Source organism: Balaenoptera borealis (assembly GCF_965194805.1).
Source record: "Balaenoptera borealis genome assembly, chromosome: 2".
NCBI lineage: Eukaryota > Metazoa > Chordata > Mammalia > Artiodactyla > Balaenopteridae > Balaenoptera > Balaenoptera borealis.
This window is the reverse complement of record NC_138867.1, coordinates 74,631,265-74,658,898: the sequence shown is the minus strand read 5'-3', so window position 1 is coordinate 74,658,898 and position 27,634 is coordinate 74,631,265. Positions and strand designations below refer to the sequence as shown.

Below are 27,634 nucleotides of genomic sequence, written 5' to 3'. Positions count from 1 at the left end.
CTATGGCATGTTGTTATGGCAGCTCGAGCTGATTAATACATCAGGCATAATCATGAAGAAAGGAAGAGAGAGGCATATTTGAGAGACATTTAGTAAGTATACAGGACAAAGTCTGAGTATATTCTGCACCAATTACATATTGAAAGAGTTGTTATGCTAATAAAAATACCAATGCATACTGAGTGCTTACTATGTTTCAGAGAGTGTGCTAAAGACTTTATATGAATTGACATTTAATCCTTTAATCCTTCAAACAGTGTTATAAAGTTATATATTATTATTATTATGCCTGCACTACATATGCAAATAGTGAGGAAAACTAGGCATGTTTCAGTACCATAAAGAGAGGGGGCAGTCTTTCTTGGAAATCAGAAGATGAAGAAATAATTTGCTAGCCTGGATCACTTCAAATTCTTTCTTGGGAATGAAATCTAACAATTCCTTTTATGGAATTAGAGCTCTCTAGGTTTAATTTAATGTTTACATGTTATTTTTCTCAATGAAAGTTTTGATAACAAAATGGTAAACTGTGAAGCATTGGTGTTGGCCAGAGTCACCTGTGGTTCTAATCCCAACTGCACAACTTAACGGCTTTGCAAATCTGGACACTTTCCTAAGCCTCTCATTTCCTTCATTTTCTTGTCTCACTATAGGAATAGAAATACCTGTTTCACAAGATTCTTGTAAAAAATTGAGATAATATATACGAAATGCTTAGCCCAGTGTCTGGCATACGGTGACTGGTAGTGGTGATGAGGATAATGATGATCACCACCAGGGCCCAAGTCCATCCACAGCTGCCACTTACATGCCTTTTACTCTCTCTCCCAACCCTACCACATCCATGCTCTATGCCCGCTGCCCACCTAGAAAACAAATGTAAATTGAATTTAACAGTTTAGTACTGAAATAGCCTGAATAGAGAACCATCCTTGTCTCATCAGTTTTCAACAGACTAGGTAAAAGGCAGTCACTGAGGTATAGACATTCAGGAAACTTGAGTTTTAGAAAGACCCAGCTCTGCCACAAATTACTAGTCCCTTTTCTTCATTGGTTACATGTGTCAATCAGGAGCTCAAACAGAAATTTAAGCTTTCTCTCAACTCTCTGATTTTATTTTTTACTTTTTATCTCGATGTTCTAAGCCTTAGGAAACTAATTCCTGATGTTATTGTTCTAGGAGTTTTTAATGAGCAATATCAAATCCCCAATTTTTTCAAAAACAATAATGAAAAAAACCAACACACATTGAATGACTACACATCATCTTTCAGGCTCAAAGATTCCTGATTTGAATCTTTGAAGACTGAGGTCATAGATATAATTCTAAGCAGAGGATGAGCATCCATAATGTTTCTTTAAATATTCTGGATTTTCCCCAGCACTACTGACAAAATGTGGGAAGACTAAACTGTGCTCACAAAGATTTTTTTAAGCTCAAGTGTAAGAGATTGTTCATTGTGTAGTGAGGAGCTCTGGGGTTTTCCTTGGGTCCCTAGGCATTGTTTTTTATTTTCTTTTCAGCAATGGAACTGGGAGTACACTGCAAACAAGCAGCTTACTGCCAAGGACATGTGAAACCTGTTATATTGGTCATTCTGGATCCGATTCAAGTACATACTGTTGCTAGGTAAGATTACTTTTACTTTGCTTTAGTGGAAGCCTCAATTTTGGTTTAGGGAAAAAAAATCATATTGTGTTTTTCCATTTATATTTATAAACCATGTATAATTTAAAATGATAATGACACACTTAGAATTCTGTAATATATATTTGAAATGACAAGCAATAAAAACTAAAATAAAACCGCACAATAAAATAAGAATGAAAATAGAATTTAAAATGACAATGACATACTTAAAATTTTGATGTGAGAATAATAAGGATACTAGAACCAGAGTGTTTCAGCTATTGATTGCTACATAATAAAGCAGCACAAAACTTGGTGGCTTAAAATAATTTACAATCTGGGCTGGGCAGTTTTCTGCTCTGTGTGGTGTCTACTCGGGCTAGAACCTACAAGAAGGCTTTTTACTCCCATGTCTGGAATCAGACGCCTGAAACAACTATGCCTATTCACATGGCCACTCCATATGACTAGCTTGGAGTTTCTAACATCATGGTGGTCTCAGAGTAACTGGACTTTTTTTTTTTTTTTAATTTTATTTTATTTATTTTTATTTTTGGCTGTGTTGGGTCTTCGTTTCTGTGCTAGGGCTTTCTCTAGTTGCGGCAAGCGGGGGCCACTCTTCATCGCTGTGCGCGGGCCTCTCACTATCGCGGCCTCTCCTGTTGCAGAGCACAGGCTCCAGTCGCGCAGGCTCAGTAGTTGTGGCTCACGGGCCTAGTCGCTCCGCGACATGTGGGATCTTCCCAGACCAGGGCTCGAACCAGTGTCCCCTGCAATGGCAGGCAGATTCTCAACCACTGCGCCACCAGGGAAGCCCGTAACTGGACTTCTTACACTGTGACTGGCTTCCAAGAGAAAGGAAGCTGAAACTGCCAGTCTTCTTAAAGGCTAGACCCATTATGGGGCAGTATCACTTCCATCAGATTATCTTATTCTAAGCAAGTCCAAAGAGTTAAAGGGAGGGGAAATAGACTCCACTGCTGTATGTGAGGAGAAGCACACATGTAAAGGGAGGGAAATAATTGATGGCGGCCATCTTTGGAGAACAAAACACAGAGTGTACTGCATTTACTAGGAGCTATTTCCTTTTCTTCTTTTTCCTTTGGCTTATATTGAGTTTCCCTGAACTCTTTTTGAAATTTCTAAGATGTCAGGAGAAAAAAAGTTATTCAACCTTAGGATGAAAGGGATGATACTTCATAATATTCATTAGAGCAAGTTTCCAATGATTTTCATAATAGCAATGGAATCTTGATTTACATTAGTACTGTTGTTCTCTAAATATGAAGACATGGAGACTCAGAAGAAATGGAAGCATTCATCCTCAAATATATTACCAAGCAGAGAAGCGGCCATTATTGTACCAGGAGATTCCAAATACCTCAGATTCATGTTATACATGGCTAGCTGGATCAAGCCACCTTTACATTTTTATATATCATATTGAAACATATGCATGGGATTTTTATAAGAAAGGGATTTGTAATCTGCTTCCTCTTTATTCAAATTAATTTTCCTTCCCTGATCCATGAATCATTCCTCACATAAGAACTGGCTGATGAATCAGAAAAGAGTCAGTAAATTCTAATGAGCCTAAAAGGAGAGACAAGCTTATCATTGCCAGAGATCAAAACCAAACCCTAAAATTACAGGCTTTGTTTAAAACACTAAAATTTAGTTCAGGGAACATACCTTTATCCTGACTCATTCTCACTGCACACTCACTTCACTGAAGGAGGAGGAGGCAAGTGAATTTCACTAGGAGCCACCGACCTTCGAAAATGTGGTTCACAGCAGTCGAGCAGCAAGCAAAAAGGGCACAGAAGGAAGCAAAGCTGACATCGCTGTCCCAGCCACGCTCAGAAAGGGAGGGACTGACAGTGGCTGTCTTTGGAGACTACAGCACAGAGTGTATTTGATTTACCAGCAGCTCTTCCTCCGTTCCCCCTTTCCTTTGGATTTCAGTGGAAATTTGAGCTCTGAAATTAAGGGATGTCAGGAGTGAAGAAGTCACTCAAAATATAGAGTGTCAAGGGGTTGATACTGAGCAGACATAACCAACACACAAGTGTTGATGTAAAATTGCTCCTGTTGTCAGGCACATCTAATCTGCACCAGAGTGAATAGTTTGGAGAACAGTTCTATAGAAATATGGAAGATTCCAGCCCAAACAAAATGACTGATATAAGCTCTTCAGTTATTCAAACAGGGCTGATGCTGGTGTTAGCTAATCACATCTGTTTTCCAAACCTAAAACTCTAAGGTAAATAAATAATCGTAATCATTCTAGCTACTAAAAACAAAAAACAGCTTGGCTATAAGGAAACTATAAATTGACCTTTCCTTCTCATAATGCATCTTACTCATTGTTAAAGGTAATTTATAAATAAACAAAAAACTCTTGACAAGGTTTGACCAAAAATACTCAAAATTTAACATAATTTGGAAAACTAGGAAACTGTGTTTCTGTAATAAAAGGGGATTTACTTTCAACTCTTGATTTATTATTTGAGAATATATTTCTCAGGCTACTATCTAATACAGTTAAGCCTTGAACAACGCAAAGGTTAGGGGTGCCAAACCCCCTCGCAATCAAAAGTCCACATATAACTTTACAGTTATATATATAATAATATATATGTATTTTCTGCATCTGAGGATTCAACCAACAGTGGATGGTATAGTACTCTAGTATGTATCTATTGAAAAAATCTGCATATAAGTGCATAGTTCAAATCAGTGCTGTTCAAGGGTCAACTGTAATATCTGAAAATACTCATCCGATTAAAAAAATGCAGGGGACTTCCCTGGTGACACAGTGGTTATGAATCTGCCTGCCAATGCAGGGGACACGGGTTCAATCCCTGGTCTGGGAAGATCCCACACGCCGCGGAGCAACTAAGCCCATCCGCCATAACTACTGAGACTGTGCTCTAGAGCCCGAGAACCACAAATACTGAGCCCGCATGCCACAACTACTGAAGCCGACATGCCTAGAGCCTGTGCTCCACAACAAAATAAGCCACCACAATGAGAAGGCTGTGCACCGCAACGAAGAGTAGCCCCCACTCACCACAACTAGAGAAAGCCCGCACACAGCAATGAAGACCCAACACAGCCAAAAATAAATAAATAAATAAATAAATAAAAATTTTAAATAAATTTTAAAAAATGCAGGGCAAAATAAAACTAAACTATAAACCATCTCAGCTGCCTTAGGAAAAAGGGCTATTTTGCATGCTTGGAATTGTAGAGAACTAAGCCACATCTGCTTGAGACTACAGTCTTCCCTCTGTATCCACTGGGGATTAGTTCCAGGACCCTGCAGGATACCAAAATCCAAGGATGCTCAAAGTCCCTTATATAAAATGGCATACTATTTGCATATAACCTATGCACATCCCCTGGAATACTTAAAATAATACCTAATACAATGTAAATAGTTGTAAACACAATGTAAATGCTATGTAAATAGTTGCTGGTGTGTGGCAAATTCAAGATTTGCTTTTTGGAACTTTCTGGAATTTTTTTTCCCAAATATTTTCTGACCCATGGCTGGTTGAATTTGCAAATGCAGAACGTGGTGATACAGAGGGCCGACTGTAATTGGAACTGCCCTCCTTCTCAGATATAACGTATACACAGGGTGTAAAAAGTGCAGGAATCTCAGAGGAAAGAAGAGAAGAGGCTTGGTACCAGTCTGTGTTGCATTTGAAGCTTTGGCTTTTAGAGAACGTAGTGGCAACTGCTTGCACTGTGGACTCAAACTCCTGAGTGGGGTTTGTGCCAATTATTCTAACAGTAAAGAATATTAGAAGCAAAGAAAGGGTACTTACTATCCAGTTTTCAAAAATACAGATGTGGGAACTTTACTAATATAGTAGACTTTTCAGCATTCCCCTACCCCTCTCCCCCCATTTTTAAACAAGGTAGATATTTATGGGTAGTTATGTTAATTTCTTTCTTTAATTCTAGAAAATTCTCAACATTACCTCTTCAAATATTGACTTCTCTCCATTCCCTGTATTCTTTTCTCCTGGCAACGTATTCTCATACTTCTTAGCTCTGTTTTCATATTTTCTCTTTTTTTGTATCTTTCACATGAATTCCTTAATCCTAGCTTTGGATTCTAATTAATTAATTCTCTCTTCTCTGTGTCTCATCTATATTTTATCTCAAATATCAAGATATTTAAAATTTTCAACTAGTATTATTTTTCATCGCCAAGATTACTGAAATTTTTTCATTTTCATATTGGTCTGTTTTAATTTTATTTGCTTATATCTATTTTTGTTTTTTATGTTTAAGTGCTTTGAATGGATACATCTTCCTTTATGTCAGGGGTCAATGGTCAACCATTTTCTGTAAGGGCCAGATATTAAATATGTTAGGTTTTTCAGGCCACATGGTTTTTGTTGCAGCTACATATACTCAACTCTGTATTGTGAAAGCAGCCATAGAATATATGTAAACAAATGGGTGTGGCTGGGTGTCAAAAAAAACCTTTACTTACAAAAACAGGTCACTGCAGCTACTCTGGAAAACAGTTTGGCAGTTCCTCAAAATGTTAAACATCGAGCTACTGTATGATCCAGAAATTCCAATTCTAGGCATATACCCGAGAGAAATGAAAACACATGTTAATACAAAAACTTATATATAAATGACCATAGGAATGTTCTTCGAAATAGCCAAAAGGTGAAAACAACCCAAATGTCCATCAACTGATGAATAGGAAAGCAAAATGTAGTATGTTCACACAATGCAATATTATTTGGCAATAAAAAGAACTAAGTACTGATACATGATATAATATGGATGAACTCTGAAACCACTATGTTAAGTGAAAGAAGCCAGACATAATAAAAGACCACCTATTCTATAATCCCATTATATGAAATGTCCAGAATAGACAAATCTATAGAGACAGAAAGCTGATTAGTAGTTACCTAGGGTTCAGGGAAGTGGAGAATGGGGAGTGACTGCTAACAGGTATGGGATTTCTTTTTTGGGATGATGCAAATATTCTAAAATTAGATTATGGCAATAGTTACACAACTATATAAATATAATAAAGACCAATGAACTGTACAATTTAAACAGATGGACTTTATGGCATGTAAACTATATCTCAATGAAGCTGTTAAAAAAAATAAATAGATAAAATGGGGAAACAGGTGAGTGGCTGGCAGGGCCATAGTTTGATGATTCCTACTTTATATTTTTGAGGAGCCTAAATAACTTAACAAAGTTATTTATAGTTTATTCTATTTTCATATTATTTTCTGTGTTAAATTCATCTCTTTGACTGCTGATTTTAAGGGCTATCTTTGTTAGTTTTCCTCCAATGTTTGGGACTTTTATATTGCAGCTAATTTTGAGTAGAAAGCATTTGCTTCCTTGCTTGTTCTCTCTCTCTCTCTCTCTCTCTGGCTACCTTATTCTGTCTAATGGTTTTGTGGTGGCCTCCACTTAACCCTTCTGTCCAAAAAGGACTAGTTTGGTGTCATGGGTCTTCTGTCCCCATAATGACATATACATATGAATATGGCAGATAAACCCTGAACTCTAGAGATTTTGGCCCAGGAACTTGGTGAGATGCTTCCTCTGCTTTCTCTTTGGGCTCCCAGATCCCTAAGCCAAAGCCCAAGCTACTATGGCAGCTCTTTTTCAGGTTCCTTTCCTACAGGTGCTACTGCTCCAGTCTACCGGCCTTGGGTGAGACCTTTAATTCCCAACTTACCACCACAGCAGTTGAGATACTCCTGCATTCACAGGCTTGTGGACCCAGAAAACATCAGGTCCTTGACAGTAGCCCAGCTTATACTTTGTGTTTCTGCTCTTTCTGATCCACAATTCATCTTCTTTGTAATTTTCTCTTGTTATATCTTGTCATTAACTGCTATGTATATGGAGCAGGGAAATGGGCAAAACATGAATTTACAGTTCTTCTTGACTGGATATTTTTCAGGTCAATGCAATGGAATTTTAGCAGACAGATTCAAAGAGAGTATCAAATGCTCCTTGGTACAGTAGTAGATTGACATTTTTTTTCTTGAAAATTTGAATTCAAGGTAAGTGGAACATGTTCAAATGGAAGAGAGTTAAAGGAGGTTTCAGATAAAATGTAAGATATCAGCTTAGAGATCGAAGCTGAACACATAGTTTTGGGAATCAGAGAAGTCAAGGAAAAAATGATAGTCCTAATAATAACTTTTAAAGGGATACCTACAAACAGATCAATGAGATAAATTCTATAATTTCTACTTCTGATGATATGGCTCTTCTTCTTGCTCTTCTTCTTAAAGCTATATTTAGCTTGGGGATCCATTCCTATAATCATAAGATTTTATGGTGCATTGATGATGATTAATTTATTCATTTAGTCAACAAATATTAATTATGCTCCTGCTATCTACTGAGCACTCTACCAGGCTCTGGTGATACAGAGGTGAATAATAAGTGGTCCTTACCCTCAAGGAATTCATAATTTATTAAGGAAATCAGCCATACACACCAAAACAAGTCACCATTTCATTCTGAAATAAGTGCTAAGTGCTGTAATGGCTGTAGGAACAAAGTGCTTTAAAAGTATAGAAGAAGGAATGAGTAATGCTTATTTGGTGTGGTTCTGTAAAGAGGGAATTCCAAAGGCATCACAGAAGAGGTAGCATGTTGGGAGCTTCCAAGATTTCTATAAAAGAGTGAGCAGTATCTTGCTGGGAGGGCTTCCTAGGGATTAACTTGTGTTCGTTCAGCACACCACTTTTACTTAGATTATGGGTTTATTTAGGACAGCTTTGGGGAGATAATGAAGATTATGGAAGGGTAATAAGCACCTTCCACCTCTCTTTCATCCACACTTTCTCCCATTATTTACTAAACACATGAGTTTTATCAACTGATGATGAGGAGTTCATAGAGGGCACCTTACATGAGCAAAGATGACAGTATCAGGAAATTTTAAGGATGAGTAAGAGTAGGGGCTTCCCTGGTGGCAGAGTGGTTGAGAACCCACCTGCCAGTGCAGGGGACATGGGTTCGAGTCCTGGTCTGGGAAGATCCCACATGCCGTGGAGCAACTAATAAGCCCATGTGCCACAACTACTGAGCCTGCGCTCTAGAGCCCGCAAGCCACAACTACTGAGCCCGCGTGCTGCAACTACTGAAGCCCGTGCGCCTAGAGCCCATGCTATGCAACAAGAGAAGCCACCGCAATGAGAAGCCCGTGCACCGCAACGAAGAGTAGCCCCCACTCGTTGCAACTAGAGAAAGCTTGTGCACAGCAACGGAGACCCAACACAGCCAAAAATAAATAAATAATAAACAAATAAAATTTATTTTAAAAAAAAGAACAAGTAAGAGGAGTAAACTGATGGCATGGTCAGAATGCAGGCTGAATGGTAACTAACTTGGGGATGAAAAGATGGCCCAGGGGTGGACTTATAGAGACTCTTGTGTTATAAAAAGCCTGGACTTTCTTCTGGGCAATGAAAGAGACTTTGAATGATTGTAAAGCTAGAGAGTGAGGGGAGCCATTTTGTTGAAATATAGACATCTGAGAAAATGATATTGGAGAAGAATTAGAACTAGTGACCTATCAGGAAAACACTGTAAGAGTCCAAGTGAGATAATGACTGTTAGTTTGAGTGGGAATAGGGGAATCAGAACTGCCATAATTTTTTTTATTTGAAAAGCTACAATAAGAGCAATGCTTCTATTAATATTTCATTGCAAGAGAGGTTTCGCTAGTTGAGATAGAAGTGTGCTAGCGCTTTTAGCATTATGTTCAATGCTTGAGGGCTGTTTTTCAGATAATCAGAGCATTGTTTATCTACTGTAACCGTGATGGATCATATCCAAAAGGCACAGGGGTGATTCAGGCATGAAAGGACTAACTCGTTAGGTGAGACCCGTATGATGTTATCATTATTGAAAACATGCAAACATTGGCACTTTTATATAATATACGTAACAAAATAAATCTGGTTATTTGGGGAAAGAAACAAACTTTTCCTTCAAAAGAGAATATGCATTTTAATAAAATGAATCTCAAGTTGAATAAAAGCATAGCTTCTAGATAAATTCTATACCCCGTGAAAAAGTAGGATTTCTATATTGAATATTGCTTTTTTAACTGAAGAATCTAAGATTAATCATAACCTTAAATAATATTTCTGCCCACATAATAATTGCATGCTAAATGAGAGAGAAGAGGGAAGAGTTGGCTAGATACAACTATCCTACAAACTACCCCACAGACTAATATAAAAGAGTCCCTTCTCTTTACACAACAAGGAAAATCTTTTTGCATCTTCCCTGACACAGTTTAGGAGCTAGAGGCTTTTCTTATATTAGAATGAATCCTTTTATTAGCCTATAAATGACAATATCTATTGAGTCTCTAATAATGTATTAGACATTATTATATTATGTATTCTAGGGACTTCATATATGGTATCTTGCTTAAACTCTGAAAAGCACTTAAAAAGTGAAGAACTTCTCCATTCATTTGGCTTTAGATTTGTAAAAGCTTAGAAAAGACTAGTCTTCCTCTTGGCCCAAGAGGGATTCCCCCCACCCCCAGCTCATTAGATTCTCCCTAATATCACTCAAACCATTTTAGAGTGAGTTTTCTGTATGTAGGTGTTTGGTTATTGTTCCTTAAAAAAATTCCTAAGAGACGCTAATCTAACAACAGAAAAAGAAACACATCATAAAAACCTGTGTTAAGTATGATTCAAAGGGAAAAAATGAGCTGTAGTGAAAGCCAATTTGAGCTGGAAAGACTGTACTCTTAAGTAACCAGACATGTGTAGCCACTTATGAAGCTGTCTGGTCACATATGTTTTTAAACATTTGTCATCACAGTCAGAACTCCACATGCAAAATACAGCACTCCCAAGCATTATGGAGGTTTGTGATGAAGTCTCAGAATCTGAAAGAAGTGAACAGATTTCACAGGTTGAACACAGGTTGTTACTGCTTGAGTTGAAGAACACTTGGGGAAGCAGCTCCTGAAGACTGTGAGTCATTTACTTGAATATTAATATCTTAGGGACAAAACTGGCATCAGCAATAAAACCTGCAGAGCCCTGAAGAAAGAGAGATGTCAGGAAGTCCCAAGGAGCAGGAGAAATTGGAGAACTATAATTTAACTTATGGCTTCAGAGCTGAAAGCTGAGTTGAACCTCACTCCTTTTCTTGATAAAGAATATTCAGTGATCTTTTCCCTCCATTAAAAGTCCCCACCTTAAAATACAAATACAGTTTCTTTCAAACCTGCAGCATTTGTTCTTCCTCTGAAGACATCATCATATGCTTTCCACTGTGGCTTCACCTGGTAGGCATGGATGAACACCACAAGTACTACCACGAGGCACATTAGCGGAACAAGAGCTGCACTGAACAGAGCTGCATAGATGTTTGGGATGAAACACCTGGAAGAGACAAGCGAAGAGATAACTCAGCTTCAACACAAACATTTCTAAATGCACCATGCATTACATCACCGCTTTATACTAGCTCTTTGTATCTAAATGTTGGCAAAAGCAACTTTCTGGCTTGCCAAATTGGAGCTCTGTTTGGGTAGAGGCTACATGACTAAATCTAACTCACTGCTTCACAAAGTGGGTTCCATGGAACATGCATATCCTGAGGTGCTCAGAAAACTTCAAAAAAGGTTACGGCCAAACAAATTTCAGAAATGCATACTTGCTTTTCCAGCTCTGTCTTCTTCGTCTAATGAGACCACGGTTTCACTAGGGACCACATGAGGGAAGGTATTGTTTTCTTTTATCTTTTCTTTTTATTTTTTTATTGAAGTATAGTTGTTGTACAATATTATGTAAGTTACAGGTGTACGATACAGTGATTCACAATTTTTAAAGATTATACTCCATTTATAGTTGTTATATAAAATATTGGCTATATTCCCTGTGTTGTACAATATACCCTTGTAGCTTACTTTATACCTAATAGTTCCTACCTCTTAGTTCCTACCTGTTTTATACCTAATAGTTCTACCGCTATATTGCCTTTCCCCTTTCCCTCTCCCCACTGGTAACCACTAGTTTGAAGAAGGTATTGTTTAAAGGCAAATTTGAAGATTCCCAGGGCTCAACTCTGTAATTTCCACAATTTTGTTCTCTGCTTGAATGACAGTTTTGTCATTCCTAAGCTGTACATTTCCCTAGAGCCATTCATTCTCTTGAAAATGATGACAATTTTCCATTTAGAAGCTATACTGCATAACTGTATCTATTATTACTGGAGTTCATTTAGATCAATGAGGTTTAAGGTAAACTTAACATTATTTATATATTTTGGTAATACTGAAATTCCACGTAAAATGGTTTTAGAGATGTAATTGGAAGATTTTACTCACGGGTTATAAAAATCATCTTGTTCATATAAAATCTTTCACAAAAAAATCTCAAAATGGAGGACTGTTAAATAGGTTCTCAGTATCTAAAATTGTGCTTCTGAGGTATTCTTATAGAGGACATACCTCCTACAACTTATATGGCAATAATACTTTACAAGAAATCTTAATAGTAGAGAATGTCTCTTGTGAAATATTTTCCCCAACTTCTCCATTTTTTAATACATAATATCTGCAAACCTAGACTGCAATATAGCCAAAAATAATGGATGCTGATAACTCAAGGAAAAAAATATAACTTATTAAGAAGAAAACCTCAAAATTCAAACTATAGGTAATCAGGGGAAACACTCATTCTTGCAACTTGGGAAATCATTCCCTTTGATTTTATGTTTAAAAAGAGATACGTTATTAAAGACTTTACTCAGATATCATTTCTAATTAATATGATCTGCTAAATGTATTCCTCAAGTAAACAAGACACATTTCAAGAGATATTTCAACACACATTCTGCATCTGCAAAGAGATGTCAGAATGATGAATTTTCTGGCTTTTAAAATTTAATTTGGACAGCATAATGCCTGAATCCTTCCCTGTACACTCATTTGTATGCCATAAGACCCACATCTTCCAGGTAAAAGGCATGTGATTAAATAAAACAGGCAAACACGAATGGCTTTGATCTTGAATATATTTCTGCACTAAAAATAGGGGTCAGGTTGGCTACTTGTTTTTATGTACATTGGCTTTAAATGATTTCTTATTGTTTTCACCTGAATTATGGATTCACTGCCACAGGCTGGCTTAAAGCGGCTTAGACAAACACAGACACTGACAAAGGAAGTCACACGGGCTTCAGTGTTTTATTTTTTATCTTGAAAAATGTCATCACAAGTCAATTTCAGGCTGTAAAATGGGGATAATTACCGAATCTACTGTGAGCTGTTTTAGGATAATAAACATTTTGTACACAGTCTTATGGCATATAGGTTTGGCTCTCCAACATCTACACTTGCCGGCGGCTGGCCATGTTTGGTTCTCACCTCTCTATCTGAAGTGCTTTCCTGAAAACTTTCCTTTATTTTAGAGGAAAACATTTGAAAGGAGGACTTCAATGAGTGCCGTGCGATCCTGGTCAAAAAATAAATTGGGCGAAGTGGACCTCTGGGAGGTTAGAAGTAACCAGGCATGTCTGCAGTGGCTTCGGGAAGAGGGGAGAAATTCCCGAAGTGTCATAGCTCTTCACAATCTCATTTGCAATTCTCCCTGTTCGTACAGTGACGTGGCCATGCTGGGCCATTCTTTCAGAGAAAGGGGCAGGAAAATTATCTAATCCTGAAGCAACCCTTTTCCCCTCTGTTTCTTCAGAGCCCTACAAATCGTGGCCTCTCATTAGCATCAGGCTGGTGAGAGTGCCCTAAGTTTGTCCTCCACCTGGTCAGCATGGGGCCAGATCATGAATGCGGAGGGCTTGGGCCCCCAGCGCGCCTGCCCTGTTTGCAGCCCCTCCTGCCTTCCTCTCCTGCTCAGGTACTACAGTCCGGCAGGGGCTTCCCCGGCCCACTCCTGTCCAGCTGGGACTCCATCCCAGTCTCCCTCCAACAAAAACTCTCTGCCTTGTGTACTACCTCTCTTAGGGATTAGGGGGTCAGACAACTCTCCTGCAACACTAACAACTGCAAATGAGACAGCGCTGAAAGGGTAACCCACAAGCGCAGGCCGCAGTCAGGGCCCCTACTCATGTGACTTGGGCCACGGAATGCAGGTGGAGCTGGCTATGTCATTCTACATTCTATCTTACATACTAACATTTCCTTGTTTTAAATTCTCATTGAACTTTTCCTTTAAAGCTAATACGTATTCTAAGTTTCTGATCAGTCTTGTCTGAATGGAATTTCTACTGATGTAGAATAAAACTTGTGACATACATTTAAAAGTTCCCAAGATAAAATGAACTATACCGTACCCTTAAAGGAAAAAAAAAGCCTCACTAACCAGAACTTTCTTTAGTCCAACTGAACAAGATGTACAGTACATCCAGGTAGTCTGAAGATTAGATCACGTGAAAGTGATGTGGGGAGTTAGGAAACTGAATATCATGTTCAAAACAGTTTCTGAAGTCAGGCTGGGAACAAATTCTTGGAAAAACAATGTAAGAAACAAGCAGACTGAATACTCTGCATACACAGGGCTGTGGAAGCAGCTGATTAACCTGCTGGCAACTATTGCTTCAAGGACAGCTGTGGCAGTGACCAGAAAATGAGACAAAGGCCATGTGGATTTGCTTTCTTAAAAAGGGCGAGGAAAGTTGTTCCTTGTAATTACTAGCTCAACCAGCTTCAAAGCATTCTGGTGACCCTTCTCTCTTTTGGTGTTAAATATTCTTTTGGGTTCTTGTAATCACATGACTAACTTTTGCTGTTCCCTTTTAAAGTTTCATGGGTAAATTTTCTTTCTTATTATAACCCTCAGACAATCCTACTTTATTTCAAAATCTTGCCAGGACTTCGTCTTTTTCTCTATTTTAAGCCAGACGAAATGAGTGGATGTTGTTTCACTATCTTCAGTTTTTCCTCTTCACGTCTACCCTGGAGCATTCACAACGCCTTATGTCACTTTCTCATTTAGTAAGATTATTATTACTCCCTCACCCCACCCCGCCCAGGTAGCTCTTTATACTTATTGAAGTGTTTCTACTTGTATCACCCAACTTGATTAAAAAAAATTATGTGGGTGGTATACGGTATTTCAATTTTTTTTATTCTTGTATGAAATCAGCATAAGGAGGGGCTCAGAAGCAAAGAGTCCAGGAGAGACAAAAGCTTCACTTACAACTGCTAAAAATATTGGAAGAGATGCTGGGAACTCCCTGTACGTGAAACTGTAATTTGAGTCCATTTAAATTATATTCTAGAGAACAAGCTGACCCTGGCGCACTGGAGGACATGAAGCAATCCAGGCAGCTGACATGTGCGTTACATCTGGGTTACATAGGTAATGAAAACGGAACTAGGTAATGAAAGAATAATAGATGTTTGTTTCTAAGGTCTTTATAAGTACTTCTCCTCAACAAGACAATGATAATAGTTATGACTCATAGGCTCATGTGCCAACCTCCCCCAGGAGGGGAGATTTCTCTAATGATGGCACCTATGTCACAGTTACATTTGCTGCTCCAACCAGCTTTTTCTTTTCCACGTGGAAACTCATGGTGATGCCCTACTTTATATGGGAAAAAAAGAAATGGTCTGTCAGTTTTATTCCAGAAATTTTAAAATGTATGATGAATCAAGAATTGTTCACTTATTGCAAACTGAGTCCTACTTTGTGTAGAAAGTACAATACATCGATGTATTGGCCCTATTAGTTGAAGAATACAGATGTTATTCATTATGTAGATGTTTATAAATAATATCTAAGCCAATATTTATGAGTTCAATATTCCTTTCCTTGCCTGCTCAATTTACTTTCTTTCCAAAGACGATGTTATTATTTAACACACACTTTTAATTCACCTGTGAATTTATGTATGTATGTATGTATGTATGTATGCATGTATTTCTGTGTATATGTGTGCATTTCCTGTCCCATCCAAAATGACTGGAGAGGTTTAGAGAGAGCCCTTTAAGCACATTCATTTTTTTCTCAGGAATAAATTTATGAAGACATTGGAGTGAAGAGAAAGTAATTGTTTAACGAGCTGCAAGTTAGGAAAATAAATTCTTCTAGAAGTCCTTCTGTTGTAGTGCATACAACTGAATTCTAAAATTCATTTTCCTTTAAACTCTAAACAAGAACAATATTAAGACTAAATTGCAGATAAGCCCTACAAAGTGAAATCTCATATTAGGATAATGTATGGACTTAGAGAAGAAGAGGAAGAGCAAAGTATTTTCTTAAGCTGAATTAGCTAGTAATGAAAACACTCTTAAATATTACTACTACTGTTTCTACTTCTTCTACCACTACTAACAGTATTAGCAGTGATCATTTACTATGTGCCAGGCATGAAACTCAATCCTTACATGTATTATCACACATAAATATCACATCAGTCCCGTTAGCCTCATTGTACGTATGGAAAAATGACACAAAGTATATGAGGTCAAATGCTATAGCATAAATAGGCTCATTCTGCTACCCCTACAATTCTAAAATTATTTCACAATTCTAGCAAAGACATATTAGAGTTAGTAGGACAGTGTTTCCTTGAGGACTTGGACTGTAATTTTTAAAATATTTCTCCTAGTCCTTTGCATAATCAGACCGTTAAGAAATGTATATTTATTTCACTGATTTTTAGCAGTCTTTGAAACCACTCACTTTAAAAAAAGTAGGCATAGAAAATCCTGTGTTTCCTGTGTGCTTAGTTTAATCAAAGTCCAAGCAACATTTGAATATCTCTCACGTATCAGGTATGGTGCTGGACATGGAAGGGCAGATGAAGATGCCTAAGGCACGGTCCTTCCCATCAAGAAGATCATAGTTACAATAAGTCAATCTAATCTTCTATTCAAAGCATTGTTAATTCATCAGCATCATCAACACTATCTGGGAGTTTGCTATAATGCAGAATCTCACACTCCATGACAGAGCTCCTGAAACTACAGTTTAACAAGATCCCCACGTGTTTCATGTGCACATTGAAAAGCTGGAGAAGCACTCTTCTAGCGCACTCATGAGGCATAAAGTAGGTTAAAGTAATTAACAAAATTAACTAATCTTTACATCTATTTGGCAGTGAAGCCAAGTGTAACCCCAAGGAGAATCAGGCCCAGAGATTTTGCAGCACATGGTGGTCACAGCAGCCTGAAGAACCAGAGAGAGAAAAGCAACAGGAAGCAAAAGGGATAGAGAAGCAGAGATCTGCCACATTTAGAAGCCTGGGATTAGCAACCTGAACATTCTCGTTACAGAAAAGGAGAGAGAGATAGCGAATAAAGTGAGAGAGGACACAAGCGATCTGCAGATCGGTGGAACAAAACAAGAAGGGGAGTGCTGGGCTGTGACAGGTGTGGATGGGACGTAAATACTCAATCCGCTGCATCTAAACAACACTTGAAGGAATAAGGATTCTGTTAGTTGTGGGCACAATAGACATGTTCCATAACTGCCGACACTGCTCAAGGGTTCTGGAAGAGCCTGTGTTCCATATGCCTCTATCCTCACACCCCACCCACAGATCACCCAAATACAGGTGACCAGCTCTGAGATGGATCCCTGACCCAAAGACAGCCATTCTTCTGGCTTGCCCCTGACTTATAACTTGGTGACTCTGCTCTAAACGTTGAGCTGAGCCAATCAGCTTTTTGCTCTTGAGAATTTCACATGGATAATTGCCAGTGAGTAGTGGGCACTAGAACCATTCTAAGTTCAGGGCAAACAGCCATCTTGGAGTAAACACACAATGAATATTGAGAATAAATGGATAGAAAAATGGTGGGGGGAGGCAAGGGTTGGGAGGAGCATTGAGATGTCCACCACAACAAGAAGTGAGACTCTGTGGTCCCTGAGAGATGAAGAGTGTGGTCTGGTTTTCAGCATTTTAATTCCAGGTCCTCTGAGGTCCAACTACACCTCATTTCCTGCCGATATCACTGCCATGTCTACCAGTTTCAGAGCTCAAATCTACTCCATGGTTAGCATTGCTATCTAATTCTATGCATTGACAAGTGATCAAAGAATAAGAATCAGTCTCACCTTTTAGTATTTAAAATGTATCCACATGCTTATATTACTTGAAAAGATTGAGCTAAGAAAAATGTGGACATATCCAAGCAATACTGTTTCATCTGCTTCAAAAGGAGCAGATATTTTGATTCACTGAATATTAAACTGCCTAAAATTTTGAAGTAGTCAGATATACTACATACACTAAAATGCAGCCTTGTATTGTACATAATTTGCTCATTAAAAACTTAAAAGTATTAACAGAGTAGAAAGAATTGATAAAAAACAGTCTGAAAATCATGATACCCCCAAATGACCTTTTCTTTTTGTTCTTTTTCCAAGAAACTCAAGTCTGAGCAGTCTGTCCCCTTAACAACTTGATGATACTGTTGAAATCGGTCCAGTGGACAGAGCTTGTCAACTGCGCTCCAGGTAGGTTCCAGTGAATCAAGCCCCTTCAGAATTTAATCAGAATAAGGTCTGACTCGTTACTTTTTGCATGTACTAATGCTCTATGCCCTCATAAAACAAAATTGATAGGTACTGGAAAATGTCATTGTCCTAGAGCATTCAAAGGTGTCCTCCTTAACCTCTTGCTTACGAAGCCTCTGAATGGTTGGCTAAAAAGTTTTTTTCTGACTAATCCTATCACCTTCTTGTATCTGAAAAGGTGATAGAGGTGACCGTGGGAATACAAGATTAAAGTGCAAGAAATATTTATCTTTTTGCACCCCCATCTTCACTCACAATTGCACTTATGGACAACGATACTCAGAAAATACTCATTAATTGTAGTATCATAGACCAGCTCTAACAACCACCCAGTATGAACATATTAAGGGTGTTTAGATATCTTAAAACACATCTTTGATGTGCTAACCCATTACTCTGAAGACCAACATCCTTAAATATTTGTTCAATAAAAAATTCAGCACATCACATTGAGCTGGATTCAGCAACAGAGTGAGGAAAGCAGGAAAGCAGATTCAGGTGAGGCTAATCCCTCATCACACAGGCAGGATGAAGTATCCATACTTTCTGATCTTAGATTGACGTTGGAGATATAATTTTTTATTTTTTGTGCTTTGAATCTGTGATTTCAATAAACTCAAAACATTTAGGAATAGTTTAGAAGAAGTTAGGGGCTATGTGTCATAAGAGCATAAATATTCTCTCCTTTTCCTGATTAAGACTTTGTAGACTTTGGAATACTGCTCCCTCCACAAACAGTCTTAGAACACACTTGTAGTGTTTCATTTAGAGCCCATGGAAATTATGAGAAAGGTAGAAGTGCAGGTCTATGCTTACAAAAGTGTCACTGTGGCCACTCTATTAATGATATGGGTGTTTCAAGTGGCAAAAAATCCTGACAGCAATGGTAATCATTTTTCAAAAGGGCAAAATCACTTGGTAGAAGGATAATCTAACTTCTAATCGACTATATACTACTAAACAGTAGCCACATTACACTGTCCTGAAGATTAGGCCCACAGATTTCTCTGGCTTTATGTGAAAGTTGCAGATACTCCAAGAAAAAATGCCTAGAGCATTCCCTGTAGGAGTGAATGCTCAGTCATACCCACATCTTGTATCATCTATACTCACATTAACATTTGTAACACATTGCAATAAGTAATGTTCCTAAAGATTGACTTAAAATCACTAAGAAATTGTTAATTGAAGTTAGTCATACCCTGTTTAAAATACACTATACACTTCCTTGTGCTTTCTGTAAAATTGTAATCCTGGAAACAACAGTGTTAACTTTTAACTATTGAGAAAACAGGATAATGTTAAGTAGATGAGGTGATAACGTCAATTATTTCAAGGTCATTATGTCAAGTTGTAGATAACATAGATATGTTTCAATTCCAATACTCACTCTGTTGCTGAGTTCAATTCAATGTGATGTGCTGAATTTTTTATTGAACAAATATTTAAGGATGTTGGTCTTCAGAGTAATGGGTTAGCACATCAAAGATGTGTTTTAAGATATCTAAACACCCTTAATATGTTCATACTGGGTCGTTGTTAGAGCTGGTTTATGATACTACAATTAATGGATATTTATTGAGTATTTTTATACCTCCTGCAACGTTGCAGTTACAGCTGGAAACTTAGCAAATGTAAAAGGCATAACTTCTTCCCTGAAGGGTCTTGGAGCAAGAGAAGTACGATGCAACAATGAGAGAACATTATAAAATCCCACAATACACTGCCAACATGTGAGGGATATCTAATAAATGCTTAAATGGTTAAGAAATACAGGCCAAAATATCTGGGGGAAACGAGACAGAGTTTATGGATTAATTTCAGAAAAGGAAAGTAAAACTGGAAGCAAATGGAGGCCAAAATTCTGTCCACTCTATGGGGAATCCCCAGCTTTGATGGGAAATGACACATTTCACTTCCCTTGAAGTTTTGAAATCTCAAGGATTAGATCATACAGATGTAGAAGCAACATTTGAAAGTCCAAAGTTGGAAAGTCTTACACTGGATACCAGATACATAGATATAAAATGATTTCCTTTATGATTTATGTAAAGAATTTTCTCAAAAGAAAATGATGTTGCTATTGACAATTTATGTGCGGGAAGAAGGACAGAGTAGGAAAAAGTCTCTTACTGCATCAGGATAATACTGCCTACAAAAAAAAGAGTGTACTGTTAAGAATGAAGGCTCTGAAAGCAGGCTGTCTTAAGTCAATCCTAGGTATACCTTTTACTGACTCTGTGACCTGGGCCAGTAATGAGCTTCTCTATACCTCAGTTTCCTAAAAAATAAAATGGAGTGAACAACAGCATCTGCCTCATAAGAGCGGAGTGAGAACTGAATGTAAAGCTCTTGGATGGGAGCCTGGAACACTGTAGGTGCTCAATAAAGATATTTATGATGATTATATATATATATATCATCTATTACTAAGCCCCAAATCCTCTTATGTCTATACAAGACTTAACCTGTATTTGAATAAAAAGAAGAAACCAAATAGTAGAGAGGGAAGTGTGAACACCTAGCACCTTTTTTATCTGTTAGGGAAAAGTGCTGAATAGTACGAGTTTAACGATAGAAAAGTCTTTAAACTGCGGTAGTCAGGGAAGACTTCATGGAAGAGGTGGGGTTTGATAATCAGCATTTTCCCTCTGGAATTCCTTGCCAATCAGCAGATACTTAGTGTGATTTAGTCATGCAAATAAGATGATCCGCCTTTGTCCACAGAGGCTCTGCAAGAGGGGAAAGAGGAAAACTTTCCCTTTGCAGCTTTTCCGCATGACTCATCTGTGTTTCTGCAAAACCATTGTTGAAACTTGGTTCCAACTTGAAAAGTCAAGGTAATTATGGGTCATTCAAACCGAGGTAGGTAACCCTCAAGGAAGTCCAACATAACATTATTGCACTGCCACAGGCTGACAAACAGGCCTGGCCCAGAAATGTCAGCAGCAGGAGACAGAGCTGGGTTCAGGGGCTTCTCTAGGCATTTGAACGGATGGTTTCTTACCTGCTGTCCTCTAAGGAGAAGGCAAACAGTTCTGGAGGGAAAAGGCCAATTAGCTGATGGTTTTCTAGAAGAGGGAGAGTTTCAAGCCACTGGGAAGCCCACAGTCTGGATGGGGTGACTGCTGAAGGACTCCCAATGCTGACTATCAGAAAGCAAGGCATTGTGAATGTCCCATCAACCCGATCCGCCCACCAGAAAGATAACTGTACCTCCTCCTTTCACGAAGGCATTTTTTCTTCATAGAATCTTAAAACTAGAAGAAATAATAAAGGTCATTTCACCCTCACTCTAGCTGTATGGGTGAAGAACCCAAGAACCAAGGACTTCTGAGGCCTGCCCAGAACCTGACTGTCTAAACTCCTAAGTCAGTGTTCCAAATGAGGGTCCAAAGCATAAGTCAGACTCAAGAAAAATAACCCCAATGTTTTCAGGGGCCATATTCTGCTAATAATCTAAAAATTCCTTTTTTAGGAAGTGTCCCCAGTGTTTTATTTTACCTTGCATATGAATTCCCAGGGGCTAGGGGACTACTGAATAAATCATAGAAACAATAAACATGCATATTTCTGAATATAATACTCAATAGTAGTGACCCAAGCAGCTTAGACCTTACTTATCCCTCTCATGAAAGTTTTTAATGACACCACATATTAAGTTTTTGCAACATATATTCATACGAAAGAATAAATTTCATTTAGTTAGAGATATAGCAAAGATATGAAAAAAGGCCAGTGAATCCAAAGATATGAAGAAAGGGCAGTGAATGGCACTCTGTCATTCATAAGCTCCCCTCCCACTGAGGAACTTCCCACCCTCCAAAAAAAATTGGCTTCAGTTGAATTAATACTTTATCTTAAGGAATTTATTTTTGACAACAGGATGTTCCTGTTATTTTCAAGTCCTGTAATTTCAACAACAGGATTTCAGGGCAGTGAAATGAAATGGGAACAGCAGAGTAATATTAATTTCTGAGCATAATCATGAATGTATGAGAAAAACCCAAATAGTCCAAAACCTGTCTTAAAAAAATTAAGGCTATCTCCTTCATGAATTTTCTGAATTTCTTTTAATTAAAAAATATCATGATCTAACATGCAGTAAAGATTTTTTTTTTTGGCTAAAATTCTTAACTTTTTCATTGTAGCCAAACTTCTTAAATGTAGAGCTGGGCCAGCTAAAGTCTTGAAAAACTTCCCTTTATGATGGTATACTAGTGTATTCTCTTTTTTATTTCTTATTCTCTCTTTCTTCAAATGAAAGTTTCATGTGCCACAAAATGGAAATAATTTTTAAAACATGCTGAAAATGCAAGAGTGTGATATACATGCTGTCTGGGAGGGTATCATGTACTTTTATGATAAAATCTTACCAAATGTCAAGACTGTTCTTCATAACTCATTTGAAGGCCTATTACTCAGGTGTGTGGAGAGAGGAGTCAGGAGATATCATCTCCTCTAAATCAAACACTTGCTTGAAGATTCTGCTGCCTGTTATCACTAAAAACAGAGAGTAATCTAACTGGCTTTGATTATGGGTGAAAATGCATCAAAACCCACTACTGCCTGGGACATTCTAAATGGAAGACAGGAAGAATATGATGATTTCACAAAACAGGGAGTGAGAAAGTGAAGTGCTTACAGATGTGGACTCTGAATCAGATGGGCCTGGCTTTGAACCTCGGCTGCTACTTAATAGCTGTGTGACTATGGGCAAGTGAAGTTACCACTCTGAGCTTCAGTATCCTTGTTTATAAAATATGAATAAAATCTATTTTTTTCATAAATGTGTTGTGAGAATTAAATTAGATTAACTTGATTAAAGTGCTTAGCACAATGCCTCGCATGTGGTAAAGACTCAATAAAGGACAGCCGTTACCATTCACTTTAGCATGTGAATTGGTTAAATTACTTTGCTGAAACACTGTAATGCGAACTTGTGAATAGAAATTATATGTGGCATTTAACTGTATTCAGATTGTTTCATGTATTTGGTGAATATCACTGACTTTTTTTGTTATAGCAAGCATATCCACAAAGTCATCATCACCTCTAACTCAAGGTCCAACACCATTTCTCAGAAGAGCAAGCATTTCCTTTAACACCCATAGCAGTGACTTGAATGAAAAAATTAAAAATAGTGCTACCATATAACCCAGCAAGAATTCCACTTCTGGGTATTTATCCCAAGAAAATGAAAACAGTAATTCAAAAAGATATATGCACCCCAAAGTTCACTGAAGCATTATTTACAATAGCTAAGATATGGAAGCAACCTAAGTATCCATCGACAGATGAATGGATAAAGAAGATGTGGTGTATATAAACACACACACACACAATGGAATATTACTCAGCTATAAAGAAGAAAGAAATCTTGCCATTTATGACAACATGAATGGACCCAGAGGGTATTATGTTAAGAGAAATAAGTCAGACAGAGAAAGACAAATACCATATGATTTCACTTATACAGGGAATCTAAAAAACAAAACAAACGAACAAACATAATAAAACAGAAACAGACTCATAGAAACAAAGAACAAGCTGGTAGTTGCCAGGAAGGGGGAGTGGCTGGGTGAAGTAGGGGAAGGGGATTAAATGGGACAAACTTCGGTTATAAAATATCAATAAATAAGTCACAAGGATGCAATGTACAGCATAGGAAATATAGGCAATAGTATTGTAATAACTTTGTATGGTAGCAGATGGTTATTAGATTTATTGTGATCATTTTGTAATGTATAAAAATATTGAATTACTACGCAGTATTCCTGAAACTAATATATAGTGTAAGTCAATTACAAAAAAATTAAACAAAAACCAAAAAACAAAATGTTAAGGCTCTGGGTCAATATTTAGTCATTTGAAAGCTAAGACAGACATGCAATCTTTAAAAAATATATGTTTAAATCTTCAATTGGTACTGCTGAGGTAACCCAAAATTGTTTGCACTAAATCCTAGGTTTAAAACCACATAAAGGTCAGGTGTGATGAAGTCTTCATGTTCGGATGCAGATTGTCTAACCGCTTAGGGATGTGTTTCCCGATGGCTGCTGTTTTGAAGGGTAAAGGAACACATGCCATCACAGTGGTCTCCTTTGTTACGACTAAGCTTTTATTTTCACAGCTATGTTACTGTCCTTGGAAGACATTTTCTTTGGCAGCTGAGGCAGCTTTGTAAATAAGCTGCCTATCATGTTATTTCAATACCTGGGTAATAGTAAATAGCATTCTCAGGGTGTTTTTTCCCCTACTTTCCTCCTCAGCAAAGAGGTACTGGACTCTCTTTATGCTTCTTTATTATTCCTATAAAATATGAAAGTTTAACTAATGTTCCTAAAAGGGTTTTAAGTAGTTTATAAAGACATATAATCTACGTAAGATAAAATAAAAATGAGAGAAATGAGGCAAATAGAAAATAAACTAAGACTGCATCAGGAGTGGGGTATCAATCAAAGTACTATTTGCTAAAAATCAGCTATACATTCATTCCAGTGTGCTTTTTCCAGCAGATGTTTCAGAGGCATGCACACATGCACGCGCGCGCGCACACACACACACACACACACACACACAGTAGTTCAAGAGAAGTACAACTCTTTCCAATATGAGAGCAACATGGTTACTGTGTCATACAATGGTCAGTGTTCTTGCTACATGTTACATGTTACAATGTTCATGTTACATGACTGCTATTCATTCATTCAACATACACCTACTAAGCAAAAACTATGTGCATGCTATTTGCCATGTTATTCATCAGTGATGAATAATACATGCCTCTTGACCTGGAGAAGATCAGAGTCTACAGTGGAGGAGAGGCTCGTGCCAAATTTTACTGCAACGTGTTAAATGTGATAGCACAGCCACCTGGAGGGTGGCGGGAGCTCAAAGGAAGGCGTGAGTTATTGTGTGCAAGGGGAGTAGGATGGTGAAATCATATTTGCCAAGAAAGAAAAGAGATGAGAATCGAGAAGGACATTTGTTACTTAAGTCACCTGATAGGAAAATAATTTGGACAGTCTTGGGAGAGCTATACTCCCTTTCCCGGACAACGGCAAAGAAAAGGCAATGCTCAAAAACTTCTCAGCTTTGTTTCCTGTTGCTTCAGGAATCATCTGTGCTCTTAAAAAGGAAGCATGGTCTGAGATTTTCAGGAAGATAACATAATTATGATTAATCTTTGTTCCTCTGGGGCTATAAAACTTTCAAGGCCAAGGATTTGTGTATAGACCCTGATTTTGGGCATATGCAGGGACCAAAATTAATAACTACATAGAATTAAAACAGAGGCTTGATTGGTCCAAAGATACAAGGACTGTGTATTTTACTAATTTTAGAAAAAAGGCCCAGAGTAAAAGAGAGACATGTCATTTCACAACCCCTCCAATACAGTTTGTGTGAAGGATAATTATGGAAGAAAGTTCAAGAGAGCTGCCATATAAGAATTTCAAAAGAAGCCCAGACACTCCAGAAATCACAGCAGCCTCAGGAAGGAAGCAGTTACTGAACCAATGCTCTCTTCTCAGGACCCTTCAACCCAATGGACATGACAAGATGTGATCCATAAGATCAAAGCTGAGTGGAGGGGGCTTGGGAAGTGGAGTAGAGGTATAATTCACCATCCCTTGAAAAATTCCACTTTTGTTAACTGAAAACTAATCCAAACTTAACAACTGAAGAATGTACTAATATTGGATAAAAAGTAGCAAACTGAAGAACACTGAAGAAGCAATATTTCTGGAGGGAGAAGAGGCCTTTGATACTGCTTCCCCCCTGCCCCATATCTTTTCAAGGTAAATTTGTCCTTGATTGCTAAATAAAAATTTTTCCTAAACTATAACTTGAATCTGACATAGACATCTTTAACAAGTCACAGATATTTAAAACGCTAGGTCTAAAAGCTAGACTCTCCTGATAGCCTAAAAGAAGTGTCACCATCAGCATGTAAAGCATCTATCTTGTAAAGAAATACGGCAGAGCTTCTCCTGTATGTCAATGCTTTCAACAAAAACAGAGTATAAAACACTACAGTCCATCTAATAAATGCAATTACTATGCAATTTTGAAAAGTTAGATTCTAAGATGCATCTTTTTGAGGAGAAAGGATCAAGAAAATAAAGAGGCTATCAGCCTATCACACACGCTAATATCAGATGTCTTATGCTTTGTAATTCCCTTTTTTTAATCCTTGTAAAATCTCACTGCAGAGGTCCTGATGTTAATATTTGCATTTGCTTAAGAGTTCTAAGTGGAGCACTGTCTCTGGCCTTCCTTGATATTAATTAAAAAGAAAAGAAAAGCAAAGCCAACAAGTTCGTTCAGTAGTTTAAGTGTCATCTTTATCAAATGAACAGTGCCAAGATACCAGTCAAATAAAGATCATCAGTAGTTCTCAGTCTATGGTTTGGTAAAATGTTTAGGATATTATTTCATCTTTTATAAGAAAGAAGCTTGTATAAGCCAAACATAAAGCCAATTGCTAATGAAAATCATAATGAGCTTCTCATCATTATAAAAAATTCACTCACTATAAAAATGAGGATGCTGAATATAATTTTCAGAAGTCAAATTTATTTAAAACATGCATTTAATCAGTATCAATATTTAAGGGTTGACGTTCATACACTTAAAAGTCAGGTTTGGCATTTCTGGGTGCCACATGAGTCCTTTCAGGGTTTTTGGATTCCATCTCCTACTGTATTAGGTACTTTTGCACACAACCTTTAGTTTAATCCTCATGACAAATCCATAAGACTAGCAGTGTTTTCTCCATTTTTTTCATTTAGTGAGTACTTACTGAGCACCTATTAAATTCCAGAGACTGTTCAAGGCTCCAGGACTAGAGCAGTGAATAACCACCACAACAAAAAGTCCTTGCCCTTCTGGAGCTTACTTTCTAGTGGATACTGCTTTTTCTTAATTCTTTGTTATCAACCTCGTCCTGAGCTAAGTTATTAGAAAGAAATTAAAAAGTAAAAACTTCCTCTTAGACCACAACTGGAATCTGACATGGATACCTGAGAGAAAGAAAATATGAAAAAACACATTCAAATAAATAAATAGATACTACATCTGATGGTGATAATGCCATGACGGAAAATAAAATAGGATAAGGTCACTATGAAGTTCTGGGAATTACTAATATTACATGAAAGAGTCAGAGAGATATATCTCAACTGAGATATGAGATTTTTCTAGAAACAAATCAGTGAACTGAATGTCTCTTTCAAACAACAGGAAAAGATAGTAATATTCCAGTATTATTACCAACATGTTGTTGTCCTGAACAAATTAATGCTAAGTCTTGAAATGGCAGAATATCACCCAATGAACACCTTACTCTACTGGAAAAAAATCCTATCACTTTATTTCTAAAACATAAAGATCCTCATTGTCACCATATGTACCCAAATGGGTATGGTTAATTATTTTTCTAATTCTTTATCAG

The 27,634-nt window shown here is 37.5% G+C and overlaps 2 protein-coding genes across 15 annotated transcripts in view; one reads left to right on the top strand and one right to left on the bottom strand.

The window, feature by feature from the left end:
• ADGRV1 (adhesion G protein-coupled receptor V1) overlaps nucleotides 1-27,634 on the bottom strand; it is a 566,898-nt gene that overhangs the window by 86,121 nt on the left and 453,143 nt on the right. The window contains exon 87 of the mRNA XM_082378598.1: nucleotides 10,913-11,070. Within this exon, the coding sequence (XP_082234724.1) occupies nucleotides 10,913-11,070 (158 nt within the window). The remainder of the gene's footprint in view (nucleotides 1-10,912; nucleotides 11,071-27,634) is intronic.
• The window catches only part of LOC309622488 (uncharacterized protein), a 64,041-nt gene continuing 47,485 nt past the window's right edge, over nucleotides 11,079-27,634 (top strand). For 2 of the 14 annotated variants that reach the window (XR_014240895.1, XR_014240898.1), the window contains exons 1-6: nucleotides 11,079-11,412; nucleotides 13,384-13,545; nucleotides 14,930-15,009; nucleotides 16,932-17,027; nucleotides 18,028-18,117; nucleotides 20,905-21,017. Coding sequence is in view for 4 of the 14 variants with exons in the window: in XM_082378563.1 (XP_082234689.1) it covers nucleotides 18,066-18,117 (52 nt within the window). In the remaining 10 variants the exon portion in view is untranslated. The other 12 variants (XR_014240894.1, XR_014240897.1, XR_014240902.1 and 9 more) reach the window with 11 other exon arrangements.